Source organism: Mustela erminea, chromosome 4, assembly GCF_009829155.1.
Source record: "Mustela erminea isolate mMusErm1 chromosome 4, mMusErm1.Pri, whole genome shotgun sequence".
NCBI lineage: Eukaryota > Metazoa > Chordata > Mammalia > Carnivora > Mustelidae > Mustela > Mustela erminea.
In genome coordinates, this window is record NC_045617.1 from 81,606,907 (window position 1) to 81,633,590 (window position 26,684).

At 41.9% G+C, this 26,684-nt stretch overlaps 1 protein-coding gene across 6 annotated transcripts in view; it reads right to left on the reverse strand.

The window, feature by feature from the left end:
* Positions 1–451: 451 nt before the first annotated feature.
* The window catches only part of SLC35F1 (solute carrier family 35 member F1), a 391,058-nt gene continuing 364,825 nt past the window's right edge, over positions 452–26,684 (reverse strand). For all 6 annotated transcript variants that reach the window (XM_032339696.1, XM_032339699.1, XM_032339695.1 and 3 more), the window contains one exon: positions 452–3,827. In XM_032339696.1, coding sequence (XP_032195587.1) covers positions 3,603–3,827 — 225 coding nt within the window. In that variant the 3' untranslated portion in view covers positions 452–3,602. The remainder of the gene's footprint in view (positions 3,828–26,684) is intronic.

Sequence of the window (26,684 nt, forward strand, 5' to 3'; positions counted from 1 at the left end):
AGATACCATGTGGGTCCAGAGCAGAGACACAAAACAGCCCTTCTTAATAAACGCTGTGTTCTGGAAGAGTGCTCATCTTTTAAGCCTGGCATTGCGCCAAGGGCAGGATACACAGAACTTTCTCCTTTATAAGACCCTTGTTTCTTGGGGGAACATTCGAGTCATTCTACATATGTTTTAAACACAGGCTTGGAGGCCGTAGCCCCAGAGCCTTCTTAAGTGTTCAGATAAAAGAATTAATTTTGCAAATTACAAAGGTGCTCAGTTTGGCTTTTCAAAACTACAGCTCTGAGGCCAACTGTGCCTGTCCTAATTTGGAAATATTTTCTTTCTGGTTTTTATTTTGACATGGATCCTGCTATCTACTTTCATGGCTATTTCCAGCATCCCTTGGGAGCTCCTTCCACGGTCGTCATAGTGCAAACACTCAAGAAAACCAAGAACTCAGTGCTTTCATAAAGCATTTATTTTTATTTGAAAACATTATACAGGCATTACATTGCCACAGCCAGTCCATAGGGGAGCATGCAAATATCAAAAATGGAAAGTTTGTTCAACTTATCGGTGTAAATCTCCTTTTTGGTTCAGATTTTCCACTTTCGGTGCCTGGATTAGTGTGCTTGTTATGTGGCTTGACAATAGAATCCTACCCATGGGGTAAAAATCGGTCCTGGTAGCTAGCTGGGGACTACTAAGTGGTTATAACTCAAAAACAAACCCAAAACAAACAATACTACACGCTCGTCAAAAGGTTAATAGCACAAGTTAGCAATATCTAAACTAAACATTGAAACATTTTCATGGGACACAGTGGTGCAAATTTTTCCATTGCTTGGACTACCTGGTTGTGTACTACAGAGTCTGGAGCCGTGGGAAGGTGTGACCAAGGCAAGGGCTGTCCCCAGTGGCGCAGGTTTTCAGGGAGGAAGTGAGAACCAGCACTGATCCCTAGCGGGGTGAGGGGCGCTGTGGTTTGCTTATCCAATCCAGTTCTATACAAGTTGCTAAAGTCTCACTTGTGGAGGAGAGGGTGGTGGCAGGGGTCGGAGGTGGGGTGTGCGGCGAAAAGCTGAACTTTCTGCTGGTGTCTACTGAGGCTGTGAGATTTCAGAAATGAAAACGGCTAGAGTTAATGTTGCCCTATTCCCAGTTCCCACCCGCTCCCAAAGGACCAGTGCTTTTGCACAGAGAAGAGATTTTCTTTGTTATTTTCTTTTCTGTCAGAAGGGTCCATCTGGGACTCCTGACTCAGACGGTACAATATGTTATCAGCTTTTTTAACTGGAGACGAACCAACACAGTGAAGGACTCCAGTGACGTGAAGATCTTGTGCACAAGGACACTGGATGGTAAAGGGCATACAGTGAGTTCACCTTAACATTCACACTTCATTTCCATACAATGGAGTCAATTAAAATATCCTAGAAAATAATCCAAATGGCCAGTTCTAGCCATCTGTTGATCGCAAACCTTTTCGAAATTTTAATTTTAAAAAACTTCCCAGTCCACTGAATTGACTTGGAATAGCTTCATCCACTTGTTTCTCATAAGACTTTACTAAGTGTCTACAAATTAGTGTCATAAGAATGAATAAAAAAGACTAAAACATTTGGCTTTAAAATAAATACTAAAAATGCAATAAATCAAGCAAATTATGCCAACCGAAGGAATGTAAACACAAAAATAAAACCACAGTCTTTAAAGGTCTTCAGATCTGAATGGACAAAATATTCAGAGAAAGGTATTTAATTGGCTTAAAAGGTAACAGAGAGCAGACACTGGCAAGTTGTTATGACATTGTATTTTTTTTTTTTCCTCCAAAAATAAAGCATATTTCTGAGTGGGCTGAACAGAGATGACCATCAACTCTGCATATCTGAGGAGATAATTTTTCTTCCCTATCTCCAGGGGCAGGACTGCACCCCCTGGGTAGAAGGCAGGCAGAGGGGCCCCCTGCTGCTGACCAGCCATCAGGGGACCTGTTTGCCTGCCCAGGATTTAGGCCTTGGGCAGGCTCTATGGGAATCCTGATGGGGCTGCAATCTGTCCTACTTCACGCAGACCCCTCTGGTGTTTTGCTTTGTTTGTTTAAGATGTATTGATCTGAACTGCCCACAGTTTCATAAGCATTTATTTTTCCTTTACAATCCCTGTACTCCATCGTGGATTTTTTTTACATGGTATTGAAACCAGCCAAACTTAAAGACTATTTCACATACTGACACATGAAATTTATTCCAAATCGTAGAGGTCTGTGGTGCTTCTTGATTCTGTGTGTGTTTGTGTGTGTGTGTGTGTGTTGAAAAAAATAGTTATTTTAAGGGCAACACAATTACACTAGTAACATATCCCTCAAAGCCTCAAAGCCTTATCAGGATCCTGTGATGTTCTCTGTATCCCTAAGCATATGGCGTTGATATATTCTGCGGTTGAAGGGATGCCAAATATGACCAGGAGGCCATGCTTTTCATCCACGCCATCTTAATCACTACCAGTGGTCAGATCTATCCAGCCATCGTCACAGACTGCTCCACATCAGCACCTTGACTTTGTTGGGAGGCCACGCAACCGATGAAACCCCACAATGAGGGTGATGTCCATGCTGGTGGAGCTTAAAAAGGGTGTCACACAATTTAAGAGAGCAGGGGCCATGGCTTCTTCCAATGACTTGAATAATTTCCATAGTGTCACTAAAGAAATCTAGGAATTAAAGGTAAAATCAAATACATTTTTGGAAGAGAGGGTATAGAAAGGGGCAGAAAGATTTTATATATATATATATATACATCTATATGTATATACATATATAACCCTAAACGCACATGATATTATTATTTCTGGGGTTTCCTACGAGCCTCAGAAATGGAACATTCCTTATCCTGTTATTACAGGGACTTCATTAGCAGAATTATGTGGTACAACAAAAAGGCAATGGCCTGGAGTAATCAGAGATGGAAATATAAAAAGGCTCAAGTGTTTTATATCTATTCCTAGAATAGAGAATTATATGGTCAGTTGCCCCTCCCCACAAGGGTCCCAAGCACAGAATTCTTATTGAGCAGGCAATCCAACAGGTAACAGAGGAAACCATCAGCCACCAGGTCCCTAGGCTAAGGAAACTTCTCAGGGGTGGAGCTCCTGTGGCACGCAGCGCTCATATAGACTGTGCAAAAAAATAAAGTATGATTCTTAAAAAGTGACTTGCCATAGAAAAGGGGGACTTCTGTTAACTACACGTGGGTCTGGCGATAGTTCTCGTCAGGAGTACAAAACAACCTCCTGAAAGTTAGTGTAATAACAGTAACAATAATAATACAAATAATAACAATACTTGCTTTTAATTCAAAAGTTTTCACAGTAATTAATGCAGGAGGGTCGCGATCAGGATACACACTATCTAGGCGTCTTGCTAAGTCAGGTGGGTTGGAGCCCGTGTCTCCATGGATGGTTAGCTTGTGCCTCTCACAGGCTTTCAGATTTGCTACCTTGCAGTCCACCTGCGTACACACACCTAATAAATACCTTTCTCTATGTACAATACGGAGATGAAGGGCGAACAACATGGCCACGGAGGTGACTTCAGTGGGCGGGGGGGCCTCGTCCTAGGCCACACGCACGTGGGGCTCCTCTTCAGTCTCCTGGCCCAGGCTGGTGTAGGTGACCGAGGGCTCCACCTGAGCTGTGGCCGGTAAGTCCACGACGGGGCCCGAAGGATTGCGGAACTGCTTGTACACTCGGGGGTCCTGGGCTATGTATGTGGAGGTGGAGGAGTAGAGCACCAGCCCGATGAGGATGGTGAAGAAAGACAGGAGATAAAGCCCTGAAAACTGAAGAACACGACAGCAAAGTCACTCAGCCATTCAGAGCAGAGCTGCCTCCACGGGAACGAGGCCCCGAGGGACCCGGGAAGAGCATTTGCCCAGCCGACCAGGTGCCTTGACAGGCTGGCCAAGGCTCCTGATGGGACGTGTAATGTTCTCTTCCTAAACTGCCTCACTCCTATTGATTCTCCTTATCTTTTTCCTCGGCTCTGCAGCGAACACAGAACACTTACCCAATTGTCCCTAAAGTGCCAGTCTGAGTCCCTGATGTGGGAGAGCTAGTTAAGCACAAATTAAAACACGTTGAGTTGAAAGCAAACAAAACAAAACAAAACGATCTCGATATCCCTTTACAAAACCTTGGTTGTTTGTGGCTTCATTAAACCCAGAAGAAATAGAGATGTTCCATTTAAGGTTGTAATGAAGCCATAAACACTGAATCCCTCCCTGACACAGCTGCACTGGGCACTCTTGTTGTGCCTTCATCCAGTTTAGACACTATTTGTGTTCTTCATAGGAACTGCTACCGACTTTTGTAACTATCTTTGCAAGAAGAGATTATCCTTAGGTCGAGAAAAAGTAGTAAGCATGCCACTCAAGCTCCACTAATCTGGAAACAATCAGAGCTGCATAGGTAGCATTCTGCTTCCTAAAGTATTTGCTTGACAATTTATTGAGATTTGTGGGGGGGAGGGGAGAAAATATTGGTTTATACAAGGGCTTGTGAATTTATGTATGTTTTCAAAAAACTACAACATCTGGACCTTTTTTTTTTTTTTTAAAGAACTTTTATTTATTTATTTGGCAGAGAGAGAGAGAGAGCATGAGAAGGCAGCGTAACAGGTAGAGGGACAGGGAGAAGCAGTCTCCCTGACAAGCAAGGAGCCAGATGTGGGCCCTGATCCCAGGACTCTGGGAACAAGATGTGACCGAAGGCAATCACTCAATCAACTGAGCCACCCAGGTGCCCCGCTTCTGGGCCTTCTTGAGCAGTTACACTGGAAGCTGTTCCTTGAGTATCTACTGAGGTGGAGGGGAGTAAGGTTACAACACAAGTGTTGTCATTTCTATTTCACTCATTCGTTCATTCATTCATTTGTTCACTCATTCAGCAAACAGTTTCTTTTATGCCCTTTTATAGCAAACATGGAACTATATACTGGGGAACGAGAAATGAGAACCTATGGCCAAGGGCTTAAACATCTGGATGGAGAGACAGAGGTATAGGCAGACAAAACACAATGCATTTGTAAATGCCAAATCCCATTTTAGTCAAGAGCTGTTGTGCCAGTCTTGACTACGTGCTGCATCCATGGCAAACACAAGACCAGTGTGATTGGGTTTTCCTATTCATTTTTCATGCTCTTACTCTAACAGAACTAAAAACTGCTGAAAAGACAAAAATTAACTGGAAGCTGGAAGAACAACAGGAAGAGGATGCAGAGTCTATAAAGTACGTCGCAAGGCTATAATAGTTCAAAGAGAGCTACAGCAGAAAAGACATCCCTGAGGTGAAGAGTCCATTACAGTGGTGTTTTTTTTTTTCTTTTCCTTCTTCTTCTCCTTTTCCCTGCTACTGCTCCTCCTCCCCTTCTCCCCCGTCCCCACCCTTCCTCCTCCTCCTTTCTCTCTCCTTCTTTTGACCCCCCTCCGTCTCTCTCTCTTTAGCAGCAGCAAGGTAGCTAGGACTAAAGACAACTTTCTGATTTTCTTTCTAGATCATTCCTCACCCTGTCTTTCAATTCCTTTACTCCTCGTAGTCAAACGATGTGATAATCCTTCCTCAGGTGGATTTATAGACTAGATTCAGCTTATAACAACTTCACTTGAATAACTTGAAACAACCAATTCAGTTTTTCCCAATGAAAAGAAGTGCACTTTATTCTTTGATCCGTGAATTTGTTGGCAAGGTGAAATGGGAGGAAAAGAAGACCATCAGATCGATTGCAGGTGATCTCAGAAAACCAATTTACCCCACACCTGCTTCCTGAACTTCTACATTCAAGAGCGGCAGTCTTTACCTGAAACTCTGGTGAATGAAAAGGGTTTGTTCCCAACACAAAATAATTTCAAATATTTTGTTAATGACTTTCATTTCCAAACTCCACAGACATGTCCCTAGTCTCAAGTGAAGAGCCATGCTGCTCGTAGGTGTGAGCTGGCCTCTATGTCGGCAGCCGAAGGCGGGGAGGAGATTCCACACTGCCTTCTACCCACACTTTGGATTCAAATCTCAGCTCCCCTACTTTCTAGCTGTCATTTTGGACAAGTACGTTAACCTCCTCAGGTCCAAGTTGCCTTATCAGTGAAGTAAGGCTAATAATTGTTATCTATATACAGGTAGCTATATAAAGAGTGGCTGTAAAGATTAAACTTGATGAAGCAGATAAAAACTTTAACCGATGCCTACCTTGTAACAAGCATTCAATCCTATCACCTTTGTTGTCATGAGTACTGTTTTGTCGTTAATGTCTACAGCCTTATCTTATAATGAGTGGTCACATATGAAACACTTTTATGTAGTCATTGATTACATTGCCTTTCTCCCTTAACTATGGGACTGTGTCTTTCTCCACCAGTGTCAAGTGTAGAGCCTGGCATAGTGTCGACATCTGCTAAGTGTCCTTTGTTCTTTGTATTTTGAGTAAATGAAAAAATTTAACCACGTAGAAGTTTCAGATTAAAGAAACAAACAGTAAAAAGTCAGCCTGTATCAGTGGTATACTTCAATTTTTTAGCTTTAAACTGGATAATCCAGTGTCCTTTCTCATACATACAATGGCAAACAAAAATTCATTGAAAGGGAAGTCAGAATATTGACCCTTAATCATTAACTTCAAAAGTCATCTTCAAACCTAGGGTCAGTCAGAGGAGAATGACCAGACAACAAATGGGGAGGCACGATGCAAGAGTCTGGGTCAAAGATGGGGGCTGCTGATCAGTGGATTGGCACAGGACGTTTCATAAACTCGGGATGGACGGGACTTGGCAATGCGGGGGGAGGGACAGGAAAGGATCTCATGAGCAGTATCCTGCAACAAGGACGTGAATTCCTCTCAATTCCTCCTTTCAGTTCTAATTGTCTGCCTTGATCAAGACGACAAATATTTACAAATCCATCTTTGTAAAGCTAATACTCTTGTCATTGTATGAACATATACCTGAATCATCCCTTTTCTGGACATGGAGCCAACAAGTTGAATGATACTTCCACTACCTAGGGTTCTCCCGGGACTCAGCTTTAGAATGACAGCACATATTTTACTTCCCATGCATTTCCATTTATTTCATGCAGAAGTCATTCTAACATTGTTCAAAATACAGATAGCATGGGATTTTATATGACAGAGGCATCCTGGAAGTCACCCAAGAGTTTTTATTCATAGATGGTAGACAAAATCTTATTTAGCATGCATGTCCAAAAGGGAACAGAAAGATATGCATTATGAGTCATCTGGATAAATATTGAATATTAGAAATCATGGAGGAAAGATCTGATTTTCTTTTCTCTTTTTGGATTGACAAAAAGAAGAAAACTGAATCAGGATCCCTGATAGGATGATTCCCAGGTTTGGATGCTGCACTTAGCCTGATAGCGCATTCTTTAAAAAAAAAAAAAATCTGTATATTCTAGGCTGCCTATGTCATTTGGTGCAAAGAAATACTCATGCCGGGACGCCTGGGTGGCTCAGTTGGTTGGACGACTGCCTTCGGCTCAGGTCACGATCCCGGAGTCCCGGGATCGAGTCCCGCATCGGGCTCCCAGCTCCATGGGGAGTCTGCTTCTCCCTCTGACCTTCTCCTCGCTAATGCTCTCTCTCACTGTCTCTCTCTCAAATAAATAAATAAAATCTTTAAAAAAAAAAAAATACTCATGCCTAGTTGTCTAACCAAAGAACAAGGAGTGCCCTGGGCACTAGAGGAGGCCTGAAGTTACACACAGGGCAGGGTTCAGGTGGAAGCTGGCTATCCCCACTGACGAGCACAAGGCTGTTGGTGGATGTGTGCGTGGTGGTCCATCCACGGTGGTCAGTGGTAGCCCATCAGAAGATGTTCTATGTTCCATGTTGTAGACACACTCACACCTGCGTTTATCCAACCCGAAGCTTTGTGAAGCGGAGAAGCGGTGGGCCGGCACTAACATGACCACGCTGACCACAATGTTCACTTTGCTGCTGTCTTTTCCATCCTGATGGGTCTCTTTGCTAACAAGGGTCAGAAAGCTCTCATGGCACATAATGAGAATGCCTGTGTGTTGCTTAAAGCAATTTTCCTGGGACATGAGCCATCATCCAGAAAGGGGTGGCCTGGAAGACTGATGATAAGACTTTATAAAGTTCCTCAGCCTCCAGTGAGGGATTAAATCTCGCTCTAAGGGCACCTGGGTGGCTCAGTTGTTAAGTGCCTGCCCTCGGCTCAGGTCATGATGCCAGAGTCCTGGGATCAAGCCTCACATCGGGCTCCCGGCTCAGCAGAGAGCCTGCTTCTCCCTCTCCCACGCCCCCTGCTTGTGCTTCCTCTCTTGCTGTGTCTCTCTCTGTCAAATAAATAAATTCTTAAAACAAACAAACAAACAAACAAAAAAAACCCTAGCTCTAGCCAGCTGGCATCTCAATATGATTATTATTTAGCTAATGGGACATTCAGCATATCAGTTAAGGACAGACACAAATTTTCCTTTTGGCTTTGGTATTGAACATTAAAGCAGTTTCAATAAACTAATGACATGAGTGAGTCTTAAGCCTATACCAGTAAGAAACTACATGGTTTGAAAGCCATTTCAGATTTTACTTACAAATGTAGAATAATAGAGGAAGAGGGCAATTTTCAAGGGCATCTTTCCTTTTCTAGCTTGACCAAGAGGAGGGCAGGGGTGAGCAGAGAAGAATGTGGTCAATGCTCAGAAAGGTGGAAGGGTTCAAGGATGAAGTGACTTTGGGTTAAAGCTCTGCTTTTACTGAATTTATGTCTGAACCACTTCTGTATGATGGGCCTGCTTCTTTCTTCTTCCCTGGGGGGTGCACTCTTGGTGCAGGCTTCTGTATAATATGGCTTTTCTAAGACTACTGATGTTGGGCTCTGGTCATTTTTGCTCAGCGACTGCACTGGGGCCTATTAATGACCAGAATGAATTTTTATTTCATAGATAATACAAAGTTAAAATAGATAATACAAAGTTAAAAGACTCTTTTAGCTCTTAAAGGGAGATATAGGGTAGTTCTATCTCCAGAAAAGAAACAGAGTCAATGGAAAAAAGGAACTATGTCGCTTGTGATATGTAGACGAAAGATCTGGAAAAGAGTAGATGGTGAGGTTTCCTAGGAAACTGGGGTACAGGGGATTGAGATTTGGGTAGAGCTCCTGGAGTTATCTGACAAAAAAGGAGAGATTTAAATTTAGATCCAATTTTGTCTAACTTGGAGAGCCAAGGAACCTCAGATAAAATGTGATTGGAAGGAGGTAGAAAATAAGGTCAAATTAGAAAGAAAAGAGACACAGGTCAAGAGAGTTCCTTGATAGCCAGGAGGAAGGGGGACTGCATAACTAGATACCCAGAAAAGGAATAATTCCCTAAATTAACCACCCAGCGTGTATTTTTTTCTCTCTCCATCTCTCACTTTTAACCTCCATACACACACACACACACACACACACACACACACACACACACACACATGCACACACACCTGTGAGCCATGACTGCTGACCTGATAGGACCTGCTTTCTGAACTTGAGAGAAGATAAGTGGGGGAGAGAACACTATCCCTAAAGCCTTCTCATTTGTGGTAGGTGAGCAAAGGACAATATTTTCAAACCGTTGCGTGTTCCCAAGGCCATCTGTAAAGTGTGGAGGAAAGAAATAGCAGTATCTCAGACCAGGCCTCATCTTGAAGGCATTATCTAAAACATAAAAAGACATGTCTTGCCCCAGAAAAGGAGTTCTATTGGATGCAAGGCTGCTGCTCCAAGAGTCATTCCATTTGGAAACTTGACAATGGTAATCGTTGAAAGTGGCTTCTGCACTGCACTGAAATTCAAGGACATTTCTAAGTGTCCTTCTTATGCATGACTTCTCACATACACAAAGGAAAACAAAAGATACGTGGCTACAATAATGATTTCCTTTTTTGTTCTTATTTGTTTCTTTTTTGAAAGAGACACAGATGTAATTAAATCTTTCCACATTTTTAACTCTTTAGCAGAAAATACCTAGGAGGATAGAGGTTGGGAATTTGCAAACTTTGCGGTTGCTTCAAAGGTTAATACAACCATGGGTAAGTAGAACAATAAAGGGCAGTTACTGGTCATTCCCAAGGTCAGATGGCACAGACTGGTATATGTGAGGTTCAAAAGCTGTCGGGAAGAATTTCCATGCAGGGAGATTGGTCTGGCAAGTTCAGCAGCAAGTTGTGCCTGGGAAAAATTAGACTTCTCATTAGGTTTGTGAAAACTATCCTGAATGATCTACAATGTAAAATAGTGTTCTTTACTTATACTTCCATCCTCTGTGATATAAAATGCACACACAATGGTAAATCAATTGGCACATCTAACTGTGATTTCTAGAGACTGAGAACAAATAATTAAGTCCATTCTGTTTCCAACAGAAAACCAGGTTATGCAGCTGGAGATCCTTGGTACCACAGTAACCGAAAGACTCATTAGGAACTAAGTAATGCAAATGCTAGTTATGAGAGAATCACAATTAAATATAATGCTATGTAAATATAATGCCATAGCAGAGTTTTTAAATCCAAGTATTATGGGTTGATAAAATTGGCTTTTATAACTATGGATTCCCATTTGAGATGTGAGTTGAAGAGTGGACCCTTTGGGCCACGACTAATCTGCCAGGTGCCCTGGGGTGGAAGGGAGAGGACCGGTCACCGAGAGCTCATCTCTGGGCAGCTGTGTGTATCTCAGCCGGTTGTGGACCACACCTTGAGCTTGGGTGTGCCGTGGTGAGGAGCAGAACCAGGAGAGGCTGGTCCTTGCTGGGCAGGCTGTCAGCCACGGTCTGCCTGGGATCCTGTGAGGAAAGGCTCTCCCCTGGGCCTGATCTATTGCTGCTGGGTCTGAGCCAATTCTTAGTCGGGGCAAGGCAACTAGACAGACTTGGCTCCACAGAAATGCCAACATAAACAAGTTGCTGTTTGACCTCCTAATTCTGGCTCTGCATTAAACTAACAAGATCTTTTTTTATTATTAGTAAGAGTATTACAAATGCAAAAGTTTGGCTCCTGAGTTTACTGAACTGGAAACACACTGCCTGGAAAGGCCAGAGCTTTTTCAAATTCTTTAGAACTGCCTTATTGCTGTTCTGTCCCCTACTCTTACCTCCTTGTATTTCTCATCCCCTCTTTTCATTCCTTTTTTTTTTTTTTTAAGATTTTATTTATTTATTTATTTATTTGAGAGAGAGAGAGAATGAGAGGGGAGAAGGTCTGAGGGAGAAGCAGACCCCCCATGGAGCTGGGAGCCCAGTGTGGGACTTGATCCCAGGACTGCTGAAGGCAGTTGCTCAACCAACTGAGCCACCCAGGCAGCCCCTCATTCCCTTTTTTTTTTTTTTTTTTTTTAAAGAAAAGGGCTAAATTTTTCTGGTTAAATACTGCAATATTTCTTTCTTCTAAGTCATAAGTCATAGCATGAGAAGTATCAAATGACAGCGTGGCACACGATCTACCCACAAACCCACAACTCGGTTGTCTTCAGAGACCACCAGCACTGACCTCAACCCCTCCCTCCCAGTTCTTTCTCTGAAGGTGATAGCAAGTCATCCCAAATCTGTGTTTATCTCATTTAGACAAAAAATAAATCAGTGAGTGCCTCAGTCAAAATGACAAATGGTGTTTCTATCTATACCAACAAACCAGTGAATTGCAAAGATTTAAATACCTGGAGAACAACTTTATCCTTTAAGCAGCGTATTGTTAAGGAGAGAAGGAGCGAGCAGGAAGACCCTGACACCGTCACAGGACAGGGCAGTGCTCCTCCCGCTGCAATCCCAGTTTGGTTTATGAGGACTTCTGTTTGATTTGCGAAACCAATTCATCTGGCCCTATAATTCGTGCAGCCAATCACCTCTAAGGCCAATGAAGGTTTTTTATGGGCAAATATCTTCCCCTGTGAGTAATTTCACACAAGAGTACAGCAACAGGGAGCTAAAAATGGATTTCTGACATTATCTTGTAGATGACAAACAGACATTTTCACTTGGGTTGGTGAACTGATAGAACGCCTCATTCATGCAGATTTCTATTCTCTGCAGTCCGGCCAAAGAAGACCAGAACAGCCCGGCCAGACGTGGAAGAAAGGGGGCCTGGTCTGTGGGAGTGTTTAATTATAGGCTCACTTACAACAAAGGCCATCAGATGGCTCATTTATGTCGCTTTTCCATGCTTCCTTCTTCTTATCACTCGTCAAGAGGGGATTGCGTTTGCGTGTGAGGGACGCAGAGAGTGGCCTTCACTCCCATGTTACGACTCTTGCGTCATCAATCTATCTTCCCTCCACACAACACACAGGTCATACTGGGCTGCAGTGATTTTGCAGGAAACTGAATGTGAAAGCCAGTGAAGGAGATTTAGTTTACAGAAGTGGTAGGTGTTACAGCTCAGCTTACCGCAAAGAATCCCTGTTTCATTACAATGGAATCAAGAGGCAGACATGGGAGTGGCACCATGCCCTATTTCCCCCAGTGATTCACCAGTAAAATTTTTGCTTTCCACTAATGTATTGCTTTGCTGATCTAAAAGTCTTAGTTCCAAAGGGAGGAAATGTTTCAGGGGCCCCTGGATGGGTCAGTTTGTTAAGTTTCTCTGGATTTCGGCTCAGTTTGTTATCTCAGGGTTATGGGATCAAGCCCTGAATCAGGCTCTGCTCTTAGGGCAGTCTGCTTGAGATTCTCTCCCTCTCCCTCCCCCCCTCTCCCCACTCATTCTCAAGTACGGGCACTCTCTCTCTCTTTTTAAAATAAATAAAATCTCAAAAAACTAAAACAAAAGGAGGAATGTTTCTACCAGGAGACACAACCATGATTCCACTGGACTGGAAGTGAAGACCGCTACTCAGCTGCTTTCAGCTTGTGCTTCTCAGTTAACAAAAAAGGGAGTTCTTGTCACTGTGCTGGCTGGGGTGATGGATCTTGGTTACCAAAGGGAACCGGGCTCCTAATTCATGAAAGAGGTAAGGAATAATAGGTCTGGGATACAGGAGATCCCCAGGCATTCCTTAGTATGACCATGCCCTGTAATTATAGTTAATGTGAAACATCAACAACCCAATCCAGGCAGAACTACTAATGGCTCACAGCTTCAGGAATGAAGATAGGGTTACCCCACTGCACCCTGCCCCATCCCTCCTAGAGACAGTGTGTGTGTGTGTGTGTGTGTGTAAACATATACATATATGAGACTTTTGATGCAGTGCTTGGCACATAGTAAATGTTCAATAAATGTCAACGGTTGTTAGCTTTACGTCACTGAGACTCAATGCTAAAGCATGGATAGGTCTGAAAACTTTCCTTAACTGTTCTTTCTAAAAAGTTCAGCATGAATCAAATTGAACTGCAAATGCATGTAGAGAATTGGCAACTTAAAAGAAGGGCACAACCATTAGTCCATCTGGGGCGGAAGGCTTTTTTATTAGTGCAAATAACAAACTGCTGCCTGATTGTTTGAACTTATTAAGAATCCTTCTAAGTTCCTATTTTGCTTTGCTCTATTAATTTAGAGCAACTACTCCCTAGCACCACAAATCATCTTTGAATATATTCAAGTTCAGCAATGCATTTTGCTTCCTCCGTGTGGTAGGCTGAAAAGGGACCCCCTCCCCCATCAAAATACATCCACATCTGAATACCTGGAACCTTTGAATGTTAAGGGTGTTTGATTAAGTTAAACATTTTGAGATGACAGGTTATCCTGTGTGCTATAGACTGAACTGTGGCTATCCTGCCCACCCCCCTTTGAAGCTGTGACCACTAATGTGTCTTATATTTAAAGACGGGCTCTCCATGGAAGTGGTTAAGGTTAATGAGGTCATAAATGTGGGTCAGGGTCCTCATGAGACTCCAGAGAGCTCTCTCTCCCATATCCCTCACCTCCATGTACACACATGGAGAAAAGGCCAAGGAGGACATAGTGAGAAGGTAGACGTCTGCAAGCGAGGAGGAGAGCTCACCAGAAACTGAACCCTGATGGACTCTGATCTGGGACTTCCAGCCTCCAGGTGTGGGAAGTAAACTTCCGTTGTTTAAGCCACCCAGCGTGTGGTATTTTGTTAGGGTAGCCTGAGCACAGGCTAATATACCCAGGCTGAGGTGGGCCTTAAATGTAGTCACATGTATCTTCTTAGAGAGAGGTAGAGGGAGAAGGTAGACACACACAGAAGGGTATGAGAAGATGGAGCAGAGGGAGACTTGAAGATCTCCACTTAGAGAATGGAGAGAGAGAACCACAAGCCAAGGAATGCTGGCAGCCATAGCAGCTAGAAGAGGCCGGGTACAGATTCTCTCCCAGAGACTCTGCATGGATCATGGCTCTGCTGAATTCTGGCCTGGCATATGGTACATGCTGGATAGCAGGGTTGTTCAAACATACCCTGAATATCCCTGTTAATCACGGTTTTGAAAATACAGAGATCTTGTCCTCCTTCTGTGTTCCCTTCAGATAGGATGCGCGGCACAGTGTGTTGTTCAGGGTTCAAGGTCAGGGGCTCAGGGGCTGGCCAACCTAAGACAAGTGTCTCCTTTGCAATGAAGAGTGTGCATGTGGCAGGCCTTTATTTTTTGGAAATGCTGGCCGGGCTACTGAGAGTTGCAGGGTGAAGTGGCTCTGATCTACAAACTGGCTGCGTGTAGATCCTAGCACCAGATGCTCCCTCTGCACAAGGGAACCTGCATCCTGATCACTGCCTCCAGGTGTCTTCTTTGGTGTCACTGGACCATCACCCACCCTAGGCTGAGAGTTTGCTGGGGAGCAGCTGTACCCCACGAAACAGACTTTGGACTTCTGGTCCTCAGAACGGTGAGAGGAAAATTTCTGTTGTCTTAAGACACCAAGTCTGTGGTAATCTGTTACAGCAGCCACACAGAACCAACAGAGTCAGCAGTGAATCATTCATTCAATAACTGAGCTTAACTGTGAGCTGAGACCCTTGTCATCACGTCCCTGTCCATCAGGAACACTGAGTTTCTACTGTTTCATGAGCTGGGGATACAGTGACAAATAAGACAGATATAACTCCATTCTTAGATTCCAGTCTGTTGTTGGAGACAGACTGAAAACACTTGAAGGAATTAATCTGTAATATGATTTGGGGAAACACCGTGAAGAAAATAAACAGGTGGCTGGATGACGTGAGAGTTCGGTGGAAGCTACTTAGATAGCGAGGGGGAGTGTTCTTTGCAGATGAAGCACTGGGGCTGAGACTGAAGCAGCCAGGCAAGGAGCTGGGAAAGAGCTGTTCGGGCAGGCGGACATCGAAACCAAAGGTGCCAAGGAGGAAAGGGCACAGCTAGTTCTAGAACTGGAAGGGCAGCCGATGTCGCTGATGTCTAACAGTAGTAATTCATGGAGTGCATCCTCTGGACTAGGCACTGTTGGATGCAATTTACACTATTCACCTTCTCAGTAACTCGTGAGGAAGCTACGATTATTTCCCCTGTTCTAAGAGGAAAAGAGGGAAACACAGTATGGTGAGCAAGTGTCAAGAGTGGAGACGGGAGCCGTTAAAACGCATAGGAACACTGTGTAAGCCATTAGAGGTGAGCACGGCATTGCTCAAAATGCAGTGAGAAAGAAGAGTATTCAGCAAAAGAGAATATAATCTAATTGGTGTTTTTTAAATGGACCACCCTGGCTGCTGGTGGGTGATTAATTGCAGGGACTAAGGGGAAGCTGGCGGACCGAGACTATTGCAATGGTCTAAATGAGAGAGGATGGTGGTCTGAGCTAAGATGATGTCAGTAGAAAGAGAAAAGAACGCATTTTAGAGGAGAATCGACAGAGAAAAATTAAGACCGAGTCTCAATGACTGAAGCTGAGTGTTGTGAGGTATGTGATTCTTTTCTAAGCATTTCTCATGGTGCATTTATTACCCTATTTTCATGTATAATTTCCTTAAACAGAGAAGATCTACACTTAACATCTCCTACAGTACTAGGATAAACTCTTATGCTTTTAACCTATGAATTTTTAATCTTATGTATTGTATTATGTATTATGAACTTCTCCCATTTCTTCATTGGTCTCCATTCTTGCAACCTGAGAACTATTCTAAGAAGAGAACTGTATTTAGGAAAGCACAATTTTAAAAACACTACTTAAGTTTGATAATCTTGGCAAATGAACCCACTGTCAACTTCCTCCAAAGTATTTTCATCTCTTACATTTATTTTAAAGAAACCAACCCCTCAGAGAAGTACAAAGTACTATGAGGAACATCTTGGAGCTGAGGAAGCAGGAGATGAGGCAGGTTTAGTAGGGTAGAGTGCTCAGGATAAGGTCTTGAGGCAACAGCTGACATACTTCCTTGACCCTCCTAAGGTCTCCCAAGGCCTGACCCTCCACCCAATTCTCTCCCCATTTCCCAAATGCTTCATTAATTGCATTGCAACATAGTAATTCTTTTTGTTCTTCCATTCCTTCCTTATTTTTAAGCTTCTAAAAACAATCCATATCCCTACTGCATGGGCCAAGGACACAACTTTAATTCAACAGATCTTAGAATAACCTTAATGGAGATTTGATGAAGCTGGATCTGTTCTTTCTCAATTCATAGAAATAACCAATCATCAGGGAATATTATCATGGCTGTGGGAGGGGGAAGCCTTTGACAAAAAGAAAAATGAACTGCCCTTACAACCATACCTTACTTCCTTGTCTCACATGTACCTGGTAATGGCAGGAAAGACAGAAAAATGAGATAAATGGATGAGTAATTGATCATAAAGAATAACATGATGTCACAGATGTCATGGGGGAGATCATTTTATGGTTTTAATAATTAATCAATTCTTTTTCTAAATAAAAATGTTGGTACCTGGGGGTGCCTGGGTGGCTCAGTGGGTTAAAGCCTCTGCCTTCGGCTCAGGTCATGATCCCAAGGTCCTGGGATCAAGCCCCGCATCGGGCTCTCTCTCAGCGGGGAGCCTGCTTCCTCCTCTCTCTCTCTGCCTGCCTCTCTGCCTACTTGTCTGTCAAATAAATAAATAAAATCTTTAAAAAAAAATTAAAAAAAATTTTGGTAACTGATGAATGCTGCCGCCTTCACTGAAATAACCCTCAAGACTCATTTCCCAATTCGAGAATATCACTAAGAAGTAGTGGCATTGGGCCTAGAATATTTGATTATTTCATAATAAAATCTCACAACGTTATTATCACTGTATTTCCACAGTATTGTCTAATCCTCAAAATCCATGGAGTGCTATCAAAAATGTGACAGACATTCAACAACACTGTCAGTTTCTTATTCCCCCTTTTAATTAAATTTTGTACTTGCTATAAAAATAAAATGACTGTCTTAAGACTTAAAAACATTCTGAACTTTGGGTTTGTTACTATTATATAAATATATTTTTAAAAAATCAGATATCTAGAGGATTTGGCATCCATGAACCAACAGAACCATAACCATTTTTGATGTCTCTCCCTAAAATTTTGAAGGGGATGCGAACGGTGAAGTATCATCAAACTGTAGAGAGATTGGTCAATTGAGATGACTTTCTCTACCATCAAATCAGTTTGTGTGTATAAGGGCCTCTTTTCTCTGGATCTGTGATTCTGGGAAAGTTAACTTGGTAATATTGTCCTTATTTGATATTGTCTTATCTGATATTAGCTCTTCAGAGGTGCACTCTATGCGTACAACTTTTGGAATGCACTCCACGTCTACAGATGCCTTTGCCTCTGCCTGCTCTGTAAGTGATGACTTCAATATCCCTTCCCTTTCCCATCTCTGCTCAGGGCTACTGCTTTGCATTGGCACACCACTCATTCCTCTACATAAATGAAAACAATAAAGCAATACACTGAAGACATTTCACTGTCTGCAGTCACACCATGGGTTTCTTTCTCACAAAACTAACAGATACGGCCTTCTATGCCACCAAGAACTAAAACAGAAGGCACATCCACCACTTACTCTAAAATGAGGTGGAAATTATTACAATTAGCCGTAAGAGCAAGTCTGTACACTTGAAGTGCAAAGGGATTTGTACCATTTTGTGTACAGCTTTCAGCAGCTTTATTACTGACACACTTTGCAGAGGAGATGGCTGTTTCCTGGTGCTGAAGATCAGTGAAGAGTTTGCAAGGACAGGTGTAGTTTACATTGGGGGTCAGTCAACTAACAGATCTGGCAGCTGCCTGGTTTTGTAAAGTTTTATTGGATGAGAGCCATGTCCACGGTAGCACTGAGCAGCTGTGACAGAGGCTGCTTGGCTTGTAAAGCCTGAAATATGTAGCATGTGAACCCTTACAGAACAGTTTATGGACCTCTGTGCATGGAGACCCATCAGTAATATATAGACAGACATGGAAATATAGTGTGTGATAATGACTCAGTTCCCAGTTTCACTGTGGAATGATATATGATAATAAATATGAATGCTAGCTATGATTTTCCTATGAATAGAATAAATTTCCCAGCAAGCTGTCCACCCCTGATGTGAACTGGACTCTCACACTCCCCCATGATACTGTAATAGCTACTGTGACATTGAACTGCTTTTTCTAATCTCCATGTTCCCTTAAGATGTTCTCTGAGCACTCCATCAATTCAGACAAAGGATGAATCAAAATAGTGGCTTGCTATTATGGATTTTTTTTTTTTTTTTTTTTTTTACTTTTCAGCTGGTCGCTTCAACATGAGATGTAAAGCGTCCATATCAAGCAATGGTTTTTTCGCTTCTCATGGGAAAATTCTTAGATAATGTTCAGCCTTGAAAACTGAAGTTTAACCTTGAAGGTTTCTTGTGGAGATAAGCCTTTCATTGAATAAATCATTGCCGGATCCTTACTGTGCCAGGCACTGTACGAGATATCGGGGATCTGACAGGGAAGGAGACATGCTCTCTCTCTGTCATCCAGGCTTACTACTTAATTCTTACATAAGGTCAGTCCTTTTATCTAAAGATAGAATCATTAGCACATAGAGGAAATACCAAGGCAATTAATAACTGTGGAGACAGATGCCCACAGAGCAACAGGAAATAGCTCCTCTCCTGCATGTTCATGCCTGGTTCCCTGGAGCATCAAGAAGGACCTGGGTCTGAAAGCGCTAACCAAATTCACATCCAAGTTCAACTGAGAGACCTTGCTAAATCTGAGACTCCACAGAATGGTTTACAATGTATTTTTTTTTTTAAATAAAACCACATCCCAAAAAAGACTTAAATGAGATAGAGACTAAGCCTATGACTAAGTTAGTGCTTAGCAATATAATGAGCAAAGAGTTTTAGTTCTGTGAAAATAATGAGGAAAACAGACACAAAGAAGCACTTGCCCTTTGTGTTCACGCTTGTCCATTAAAACTGAAAATAAACCATTTAAACCTTCTAATCAGTGTCTGGTTGCAATTCAGTCCCATTTTTCAGTGGCAGAGATATGTATTTATTTGAGGGAATTGCAAGCTTTATGTATTTTCAAAGTAAAAATAACTTCATAGTTTTATGTTTATAAAAATAATATATGTATATCGTTTCACCAATGCATAATTTATGCAATACTTCAAAGTGTGCAGAACATAAAATATCAGCAACTCAAAATTCTACCATCATTAATAATGGCATTATTTATTGAGTGTTCAGTGTGTCAGACACTGCAGTTAAGTGATTTACATTCCTGTATTCATTTCTATAGAGGGAACTGGCTAGTTACACAGTATCTACTGTTATGACCCCCATTTGCTGATGGAGAACTTACAGATAACAGAAGTTAAGTAACTTTGGCACAAGGCTGTTTAACTGGTAGAATCAGGGATTCCTGTATCGAATTCAGAGGTGCTGTAAACCTAGGCAGAGACACAGGATTTTTGATTCTCACTGACATCTAACTGAAATCTAGCATTTCTTCATTATAAATGTAAGCGATGAGCTCTATTAGTACTAGCAGTACCTTAGACTTTTAGCCAGTAGAAATCACATATATTGGGGCGCCTGGGTGGCTCAAGGGTTAAGCCTCTGCCTTCGGCTCAGGTCATGATCTCAGGGTCCTGAGATCGAGCCCTGCATGGGGCTCTCTGCTCAGTGGGGAGCCTGCTTCTCCCTCTCTCTCTGCCTGCCTCTCTGCCTACTTGTGATCTCTCTCTCTCTCTCTCTCTCTCTGTTAAATAAATAAATAAATATTAAAAAAAAAGAAATCACATATATTTTCATATCACATTAACAACTGCTGCAGAGAAAGACCTGCACTCATCACTGTTTTGAAACAACAGTAGTTATCAAGTGTGCTTCTAGAGATAAAGAATATGTGTATTACTATATCATCTCATTTAAAAATATTTTGAAAACTTTATTTTAATATAATCAGCCTGCTTTGTAATGCTATGTGTTTTATTTTAGACATTTAAAAACATTGTGAAAGGGATCTCTCTAGGGTTTACCAGACTAAGAAAGGGACCCATAACATAGAAAAGATAGGGACCTCTTGGTAGAGGGGGAGCTGAAATTGACACCTGGGTGGTCTGACTCTGGAGCCTGGGCTCAGGCATATGACAGCTCTCTTATTCTGTCTGCCCTTGGATGCATGTTCATATTTTGGTGAATATACTTTCAAGTCTCTAATTTAGAGAGAGTAGGTTAAGTGATGATTAGGCAAACTCAGGAAAAAAATCAAGGAAACATTCTCAGGAACAAAAACCCTTTCCCACTTCCTCAGATTCTCAAAGGAGGCGGGGTGGGTGAGGATTGGAATCTACCATTATCTGGGGCTCTTTAATGAACTGGGGGTGGAGCAGGTAGTTCAAGGCTCCCAAGACATTGCATCTCTGGGAGTGGCATAGGTCACAGACCAAGCTGACCTACAAATGTAAAGACATCAGAGATCTTCTCAAACAAAAAGAACCCAGAGATATGACACCTGTAGGCTCCTACTGAATGATAAAATCCAATAATTCAAAAGACTGAAAAGGACTGGAGGCAGTGCTCAATTTTTCAAAAAACAAAAAAAAAACAAGTCCCAGTAACTATAAAGTTCTGAGAAAAAGAAAATGTAACCTAGGAAAATTATCCTTTGAATACAAATATATATAAGAAATGTTTTCAAGGAAGCAAAGACTTGGAAGATAACAGCCCCTGTGATCATTTCCTGACAGACCCACCACCAGCCCAATGGCACTTCTCCAGTGACTATGAAGTGTCTCTTTCTTCAAGGCACTTGACTATCATCTGCAGGGAAATATTCCCTAGAGATGGGCAAATTGCATTATGGACAGCCTGTACAACCATATACTGCTTCCTGACATTACCAGTACTGATGAAATCCAGCCAAGTAAGAGATAAAGCAAAATAAAGAATTCAGGAAAGAAGGGTCTACATTTCAGGTAAATGGGGTTAAATCCCTAGGGATTATACTGATAAAAGTTAACTATTAAAATCATGGGCAATATAAAAAGAGTACAAAGAAGTCAGGAAATGAGGGAGGGACAGTATTACCTTTCACGGAAGGGGCCACCTAAAAACTCTCAACACTTTAAATACAGAGTAGAAAATAAATCTTCCATCCATGGGAGCCCCTGAAGATGTGCAGAGTAGTGGCCTTGCTTCAGCCCTCATGTTTGAGCCAACCTTTGTTCTTTATCTCAGCAAGCTGATGCTGTGATTTCTATGAACTTGTGTCATCAATATTCTAGTCCACGGGAGAAAGACACATACAGGTCTGGTGACAAAATTAGGTGTCTGAGTATGCTGGAGGGACTGGACTGTGCACCTGGTGACAAGCACATCCCATGCATTCTCTTGGGAAACAACTAGCTGGTTTTTCTTGGCCACACTCCACAGCAACCACAAACCTTTCCATTTGAAACTTCTGCAACTCCTCTAGCTCATTCTATTTTCCTCTACAGCTTGTGCTGATGATGTGAGTTCATAATAGTTGTTTGTGATGTGGAGTTTATGAATAGATACACATAAAAGGAGTTTTGATATCTGGCCATCAGTTTGGACTTGCTTCACGGTTTATCCCCAATTTCTCTAATCCTTCCAGTACTTCTAGTATATGGAAATTGCTAATGTGGCAGAGACTGGCTATGGGTTCACTAAGCCTATTTTCCATTCTTCCTCTACAAACAACTTGACTACGTTTCCCAGCTTCCCTTGCAATCAGGTGTGGCCATGTGCTGGAGTTCTGGCCAAAAGAATAAGGAAGAGGTTATCTATACTACTCTAGACAGAGCCATTAAAGTCTCGAGTTTGTCTCAACAGATAGCCCTGCAAAGGACTCCAAAAACCTAGCCCACGGGCTGGCAAATTTTTTCTTAAAGGGCTACATAGCAAATATTTTAGGCATGTGGATCACGTGGTCTCTGTCACAACTACTCAACGCTATTGCTATAAAGCAATAACAGCCATGGTTAATACAGAAAGGAATGGGCACAATTGCATTCCAATAAAGCCATATTCGCCAAGAAAAGGGGCTGGCTTCCAGATCACGGTTTGTTAATCCCTGCCTTTAAGGATGGCAGAGCCACAACATGGAAGGAGTCTGGGTTTCTGAATGGCTGCATGAGAAGCACTCTCCCCCACCCACAGAAGCTGGCAACACTTACCCTAACCAGTTTAGAAAGACGGTGATCTCAAAAGACACTACTGAGTTTCCAGGCAGGGGGAAACCAAGTTCAAATATTCATCACTCTCTCACCTCGATATTTTATGTGAAATGCCCCGGGGCCTCAAGGAGGCCAATTTTTCCAATTCTCTACTCACCAGTGACAGTTTAAAAAATATAAAAAGAGTCATAAAGGTTAAGTGTTAAAAATCTCCCATTTATAATCCTATTTTAGTACTCTAAACTTAAAAATCATAGCCTTTGAAGATGCCACTCTTACAAGAAGAAATACAACAAACTGCTTATGGGGGTATTTTTGTAAGGAAGACATATACTATCACTTTTCTGCTCCGTGGCTGCCTCAGGCTGAGGATGCCTGACCTGGCTTTTCAAGTGCAGTTCCATTAATCAAATTGCTCATCACTGCAGAGGATCAACATGGTTGCTTGGCTCCAGATTCTGATCCACAGCAAATGAAAGATTCTGCTGTTAACACAATCTCTGCAAACTCTCTGGCATTGGCACTCAGATGTTCAGGATGCTTGAGATGGCTGGTCTATTCAAGTTTCAGTGGTTTGGAATCTCAGCCTTTGCATTAATCCACCTGGTGATTTTGGGTGTTCTTACCATCTTTATTTATAAATGAAAAGTTAAGGACCCAAGCAGTGCCTGGCACATAGCAGGCATAGAATAAATAAATATTTGCTGGATGAAGTTCTTTTAAATTTAGTTTATAATCATATGTTATTAAATTATCCCCACATCCAGGGTTATTAAAGTTTTCTTGCCAAATCTCTTATAACAACAACAACAAAACCGGTAAGAGAAAATGGCACAGGTGGGATGAAATTTTTAGTGGCTGACAGATGGGGTCAAGGGAGATCATGAGACTACACCTGTCCTCTGAGGAAATAACCTGGATTGTTAGAATAAATAGTTGACAAGGTAAGACACTTTTATGATTACTTGTCGAAAACAACTCCCAGCAATTATACAAAATGTATCAGATATACAGATGAGCCAAAACCATGCAGCATCTAGTCTAACGAAGTTCTTACAGTTCTTCATACATACATGAAGTTCATACAGATGAAATTCTAAAAAAATTCTAAAAAATTCACATGAATCACATTACCCAGAATAGATGAAATAGACTTGTTGGACACAGGACTTTGAAATTTCTCTCTCCCCCTTTTTTAGGAGTGAATATTTGGATGACAAAAACATTTTCCTAAGGTAAGAATGTAAGTTTTATGGAGCCCTTAATTTCCTAAAATGTTAGTCTTCCAACAAGATCACCTGTGGTTTCAGGCTGCTCAGTGGGGAACCATATAAGCCAGTGGCCTAGAGGGAAATTTTAAAGGGAACTAGGAGAGAACTTACAATGTTCATTTCTTCTCTATGAATTTCATATTTATTTTGATACAGTTACAAAAATAACCTTATGAAATTACTCTCAACTTTATTATAGCTATTCTGTGACAGTATTAAGCCTTGAAAAACTAATAGCAAAATGTGTGAAGTAAACCATTTTCTATTTTAAATGTCAAGCAAAAGGGAATATTCTGCATATTCAACATTGGCTGCTTTTTTCCTGAAGAATGTTCAGCGTATGATGGCATATTGTAAAAGAATTTATTGGCATTTTATTTTAACAGCTCCCAAATGTTTTGTATTTATGGCTATCACCTAAAAATTCTATTGTAAGCAATGAGGGAATTCAGCTGAAAATGATGAATATTATATTTTCTATGTTTTGCCTTTTCAAACAAGGCATAAGAGGAAAAACTCACAAAAAATTGCTAAAAACTACACCTACTTACAAAAATCTTAAAATAAGTTAGTATCCTAAAAATGTAATGAGGCAGGGATTACTAGTTCTGAGGCGCACATTTAATCAGAGAAACTCATCACAATTTGGTCACGTTTCTATACATTCTATACATCAAATGCACATATACAACATTTGTATATATGTATACATCTACACATTTCTATACTACACATTATCTACTGCCTTCAAAAACTCCCTAAGGAAGGTCTCATCACCTTGAAGTTGGGAAAGAATAAATAACTGGCTCAAAGTACTTAAAGAGTAAAAAGAAGCCACACTTAAGGCTCCTTTGATGTGGCAGGCCATGCTCTGCTTATCACCCCAGGCTGCTGGATTCATACTTCATCCAAGAGATAGCCAGTAGCCCTCCTGCCCCCATCCTTTTCCTCCACGCATGCCTGGGTATTCTCTTTGCTAAAGTCACATATGAGGAGGTGACCAGAACGACTTGAAAGTCGGTTGTTAAAGTCAACAGAGTGCAGTGTCTGTCTGGGTGGAGAATGTGTCTTCATGACCAGATGCAGCTTCTAATGAGCACCAGCCAGTTGGCGAGGATGTGGAGAGAGGGGAGCCTCTTACACTCTTGGTGGGAATGCAAGTTAGTGCAGCCACTTTGGAGAACAGTGTGGAGGTTTCTCAAAAAATTAAAAATAGAGTTTCCCTATGGCCCAGCAATTGCACTACTGGGTCTTTACCCCAAAGATATAGATGTAGGGTAAAGAAGAGCTATGTATACCCCAACGTTCATAGCAGCAATGGCCACAATCACCAAAGTGTGCAAAGAGCCAAGATGCCCTTCAACAGATGGATGGATAAAGAAGATATGGTCCATATGCACAATGGAATATTACTCAGCCATCAGAAAAAATAAATACCCAACATTTGCATCAACATGGATGCAACATGGATACATGGAGGAGATTATGCTGACGGAAATAAGTCAAGCAGAGAAGTCAATTATCATATAGTTTCACTTACTTGTGGAGCCTAAGGAATAACATGGAGGACAGGCGGAGATGGAGAGAAGTGAGTTGGGGGAAATTGGAGGGGGAGACAAACCATAAGAGACTGCGTACTCTGAGAAACAAACAGGGTTTTGGATGGGAGGGAGGTGGGGGGTCGGGTGAGCCTGGTGGTGGGTATTAAGGAGGGCACGTATTGCATGGAGCACTGGTTGTTATATGCAAACAATGAATCATGGAAGAGTACATCAAAAACTAATGATGTATTGTATGGTGACTAACAGAATACAATAAAAAAATGATAAATAAGAACATATGCATAAACATCCATAAAAAAAGAATAATAATCACAGCCACATGTCCCAGCAGGCCCAGCGTGGTGTCAATATTCCCTCACTTGTCTTGGTGTAATTATTAATAGTCCTCTTGTGCTATAGGTGGAACAATGGCTCCCCAGCTCCTGTGGATGCATTACTCTTTGTGTAAAATAGACTCTGCAGATATGAGTAAACCAAGAGCCTGGGGAGATGATCCTGGGTGATCTGGGTCAGCCCCATATGCTCACAGAGGGTCAGATTTGAAGATGCTTTACTGCTGGCTTTCCAGATAGAGGGAGGGGCCACAAGCCAAGGACTACAGACCGCCTCTAGAAGCTGGAAAGGGCAAGGAAACAGATTCTCCCCTTGAGCCTCCAGAAGCCACAGAGCTCTGTGAGCAATTTTAGCCCAGTGAGACTTCTGACCTCCGGTGCTGTATGATAATAAATTTGTATTGATGTATGTCACTAACTATGTGGTAATTTGTTTGAGCGGCCATAGGAATCAAATCCTTTCCATTTCAAAAGTGTCCTGTTTGTACAATAAATATAAGGGGAAAGAGTTCATAACTGATCAAGCTCTAACCTTGAAAAGCCAACACACCCTCAAGCTGTAAAGCTCTCATGGAAATCCCTTCCTGGGTTTGGTTTTGGGGGATGTCTGAGGCCTAATAAAACTAATTTCCTACACTTTCCACAGATTGCTATGGGTTTAGTGTTCTGGATTCAATACTGTCATCAGGTAATAACAAAAGAAAAAGATACCCACTTCTCAAAAGTCTTGTAAAACAGAATTTGCCAGAGTGCTGCACCATGCAGGTGTCTAATGCAGAATCTAGTCATTTGCCTCCCTGGGACATGGGGCTTCATGTCTGGTCAGCACAAAAGGAAGAGAAGGTACAGACAGTGGACTGAAGGGTGGGGAAGGAAATGGATTTTTTTTTTCCCCCAAGGGTGGAAAGTGAGAAAAAGCAAATA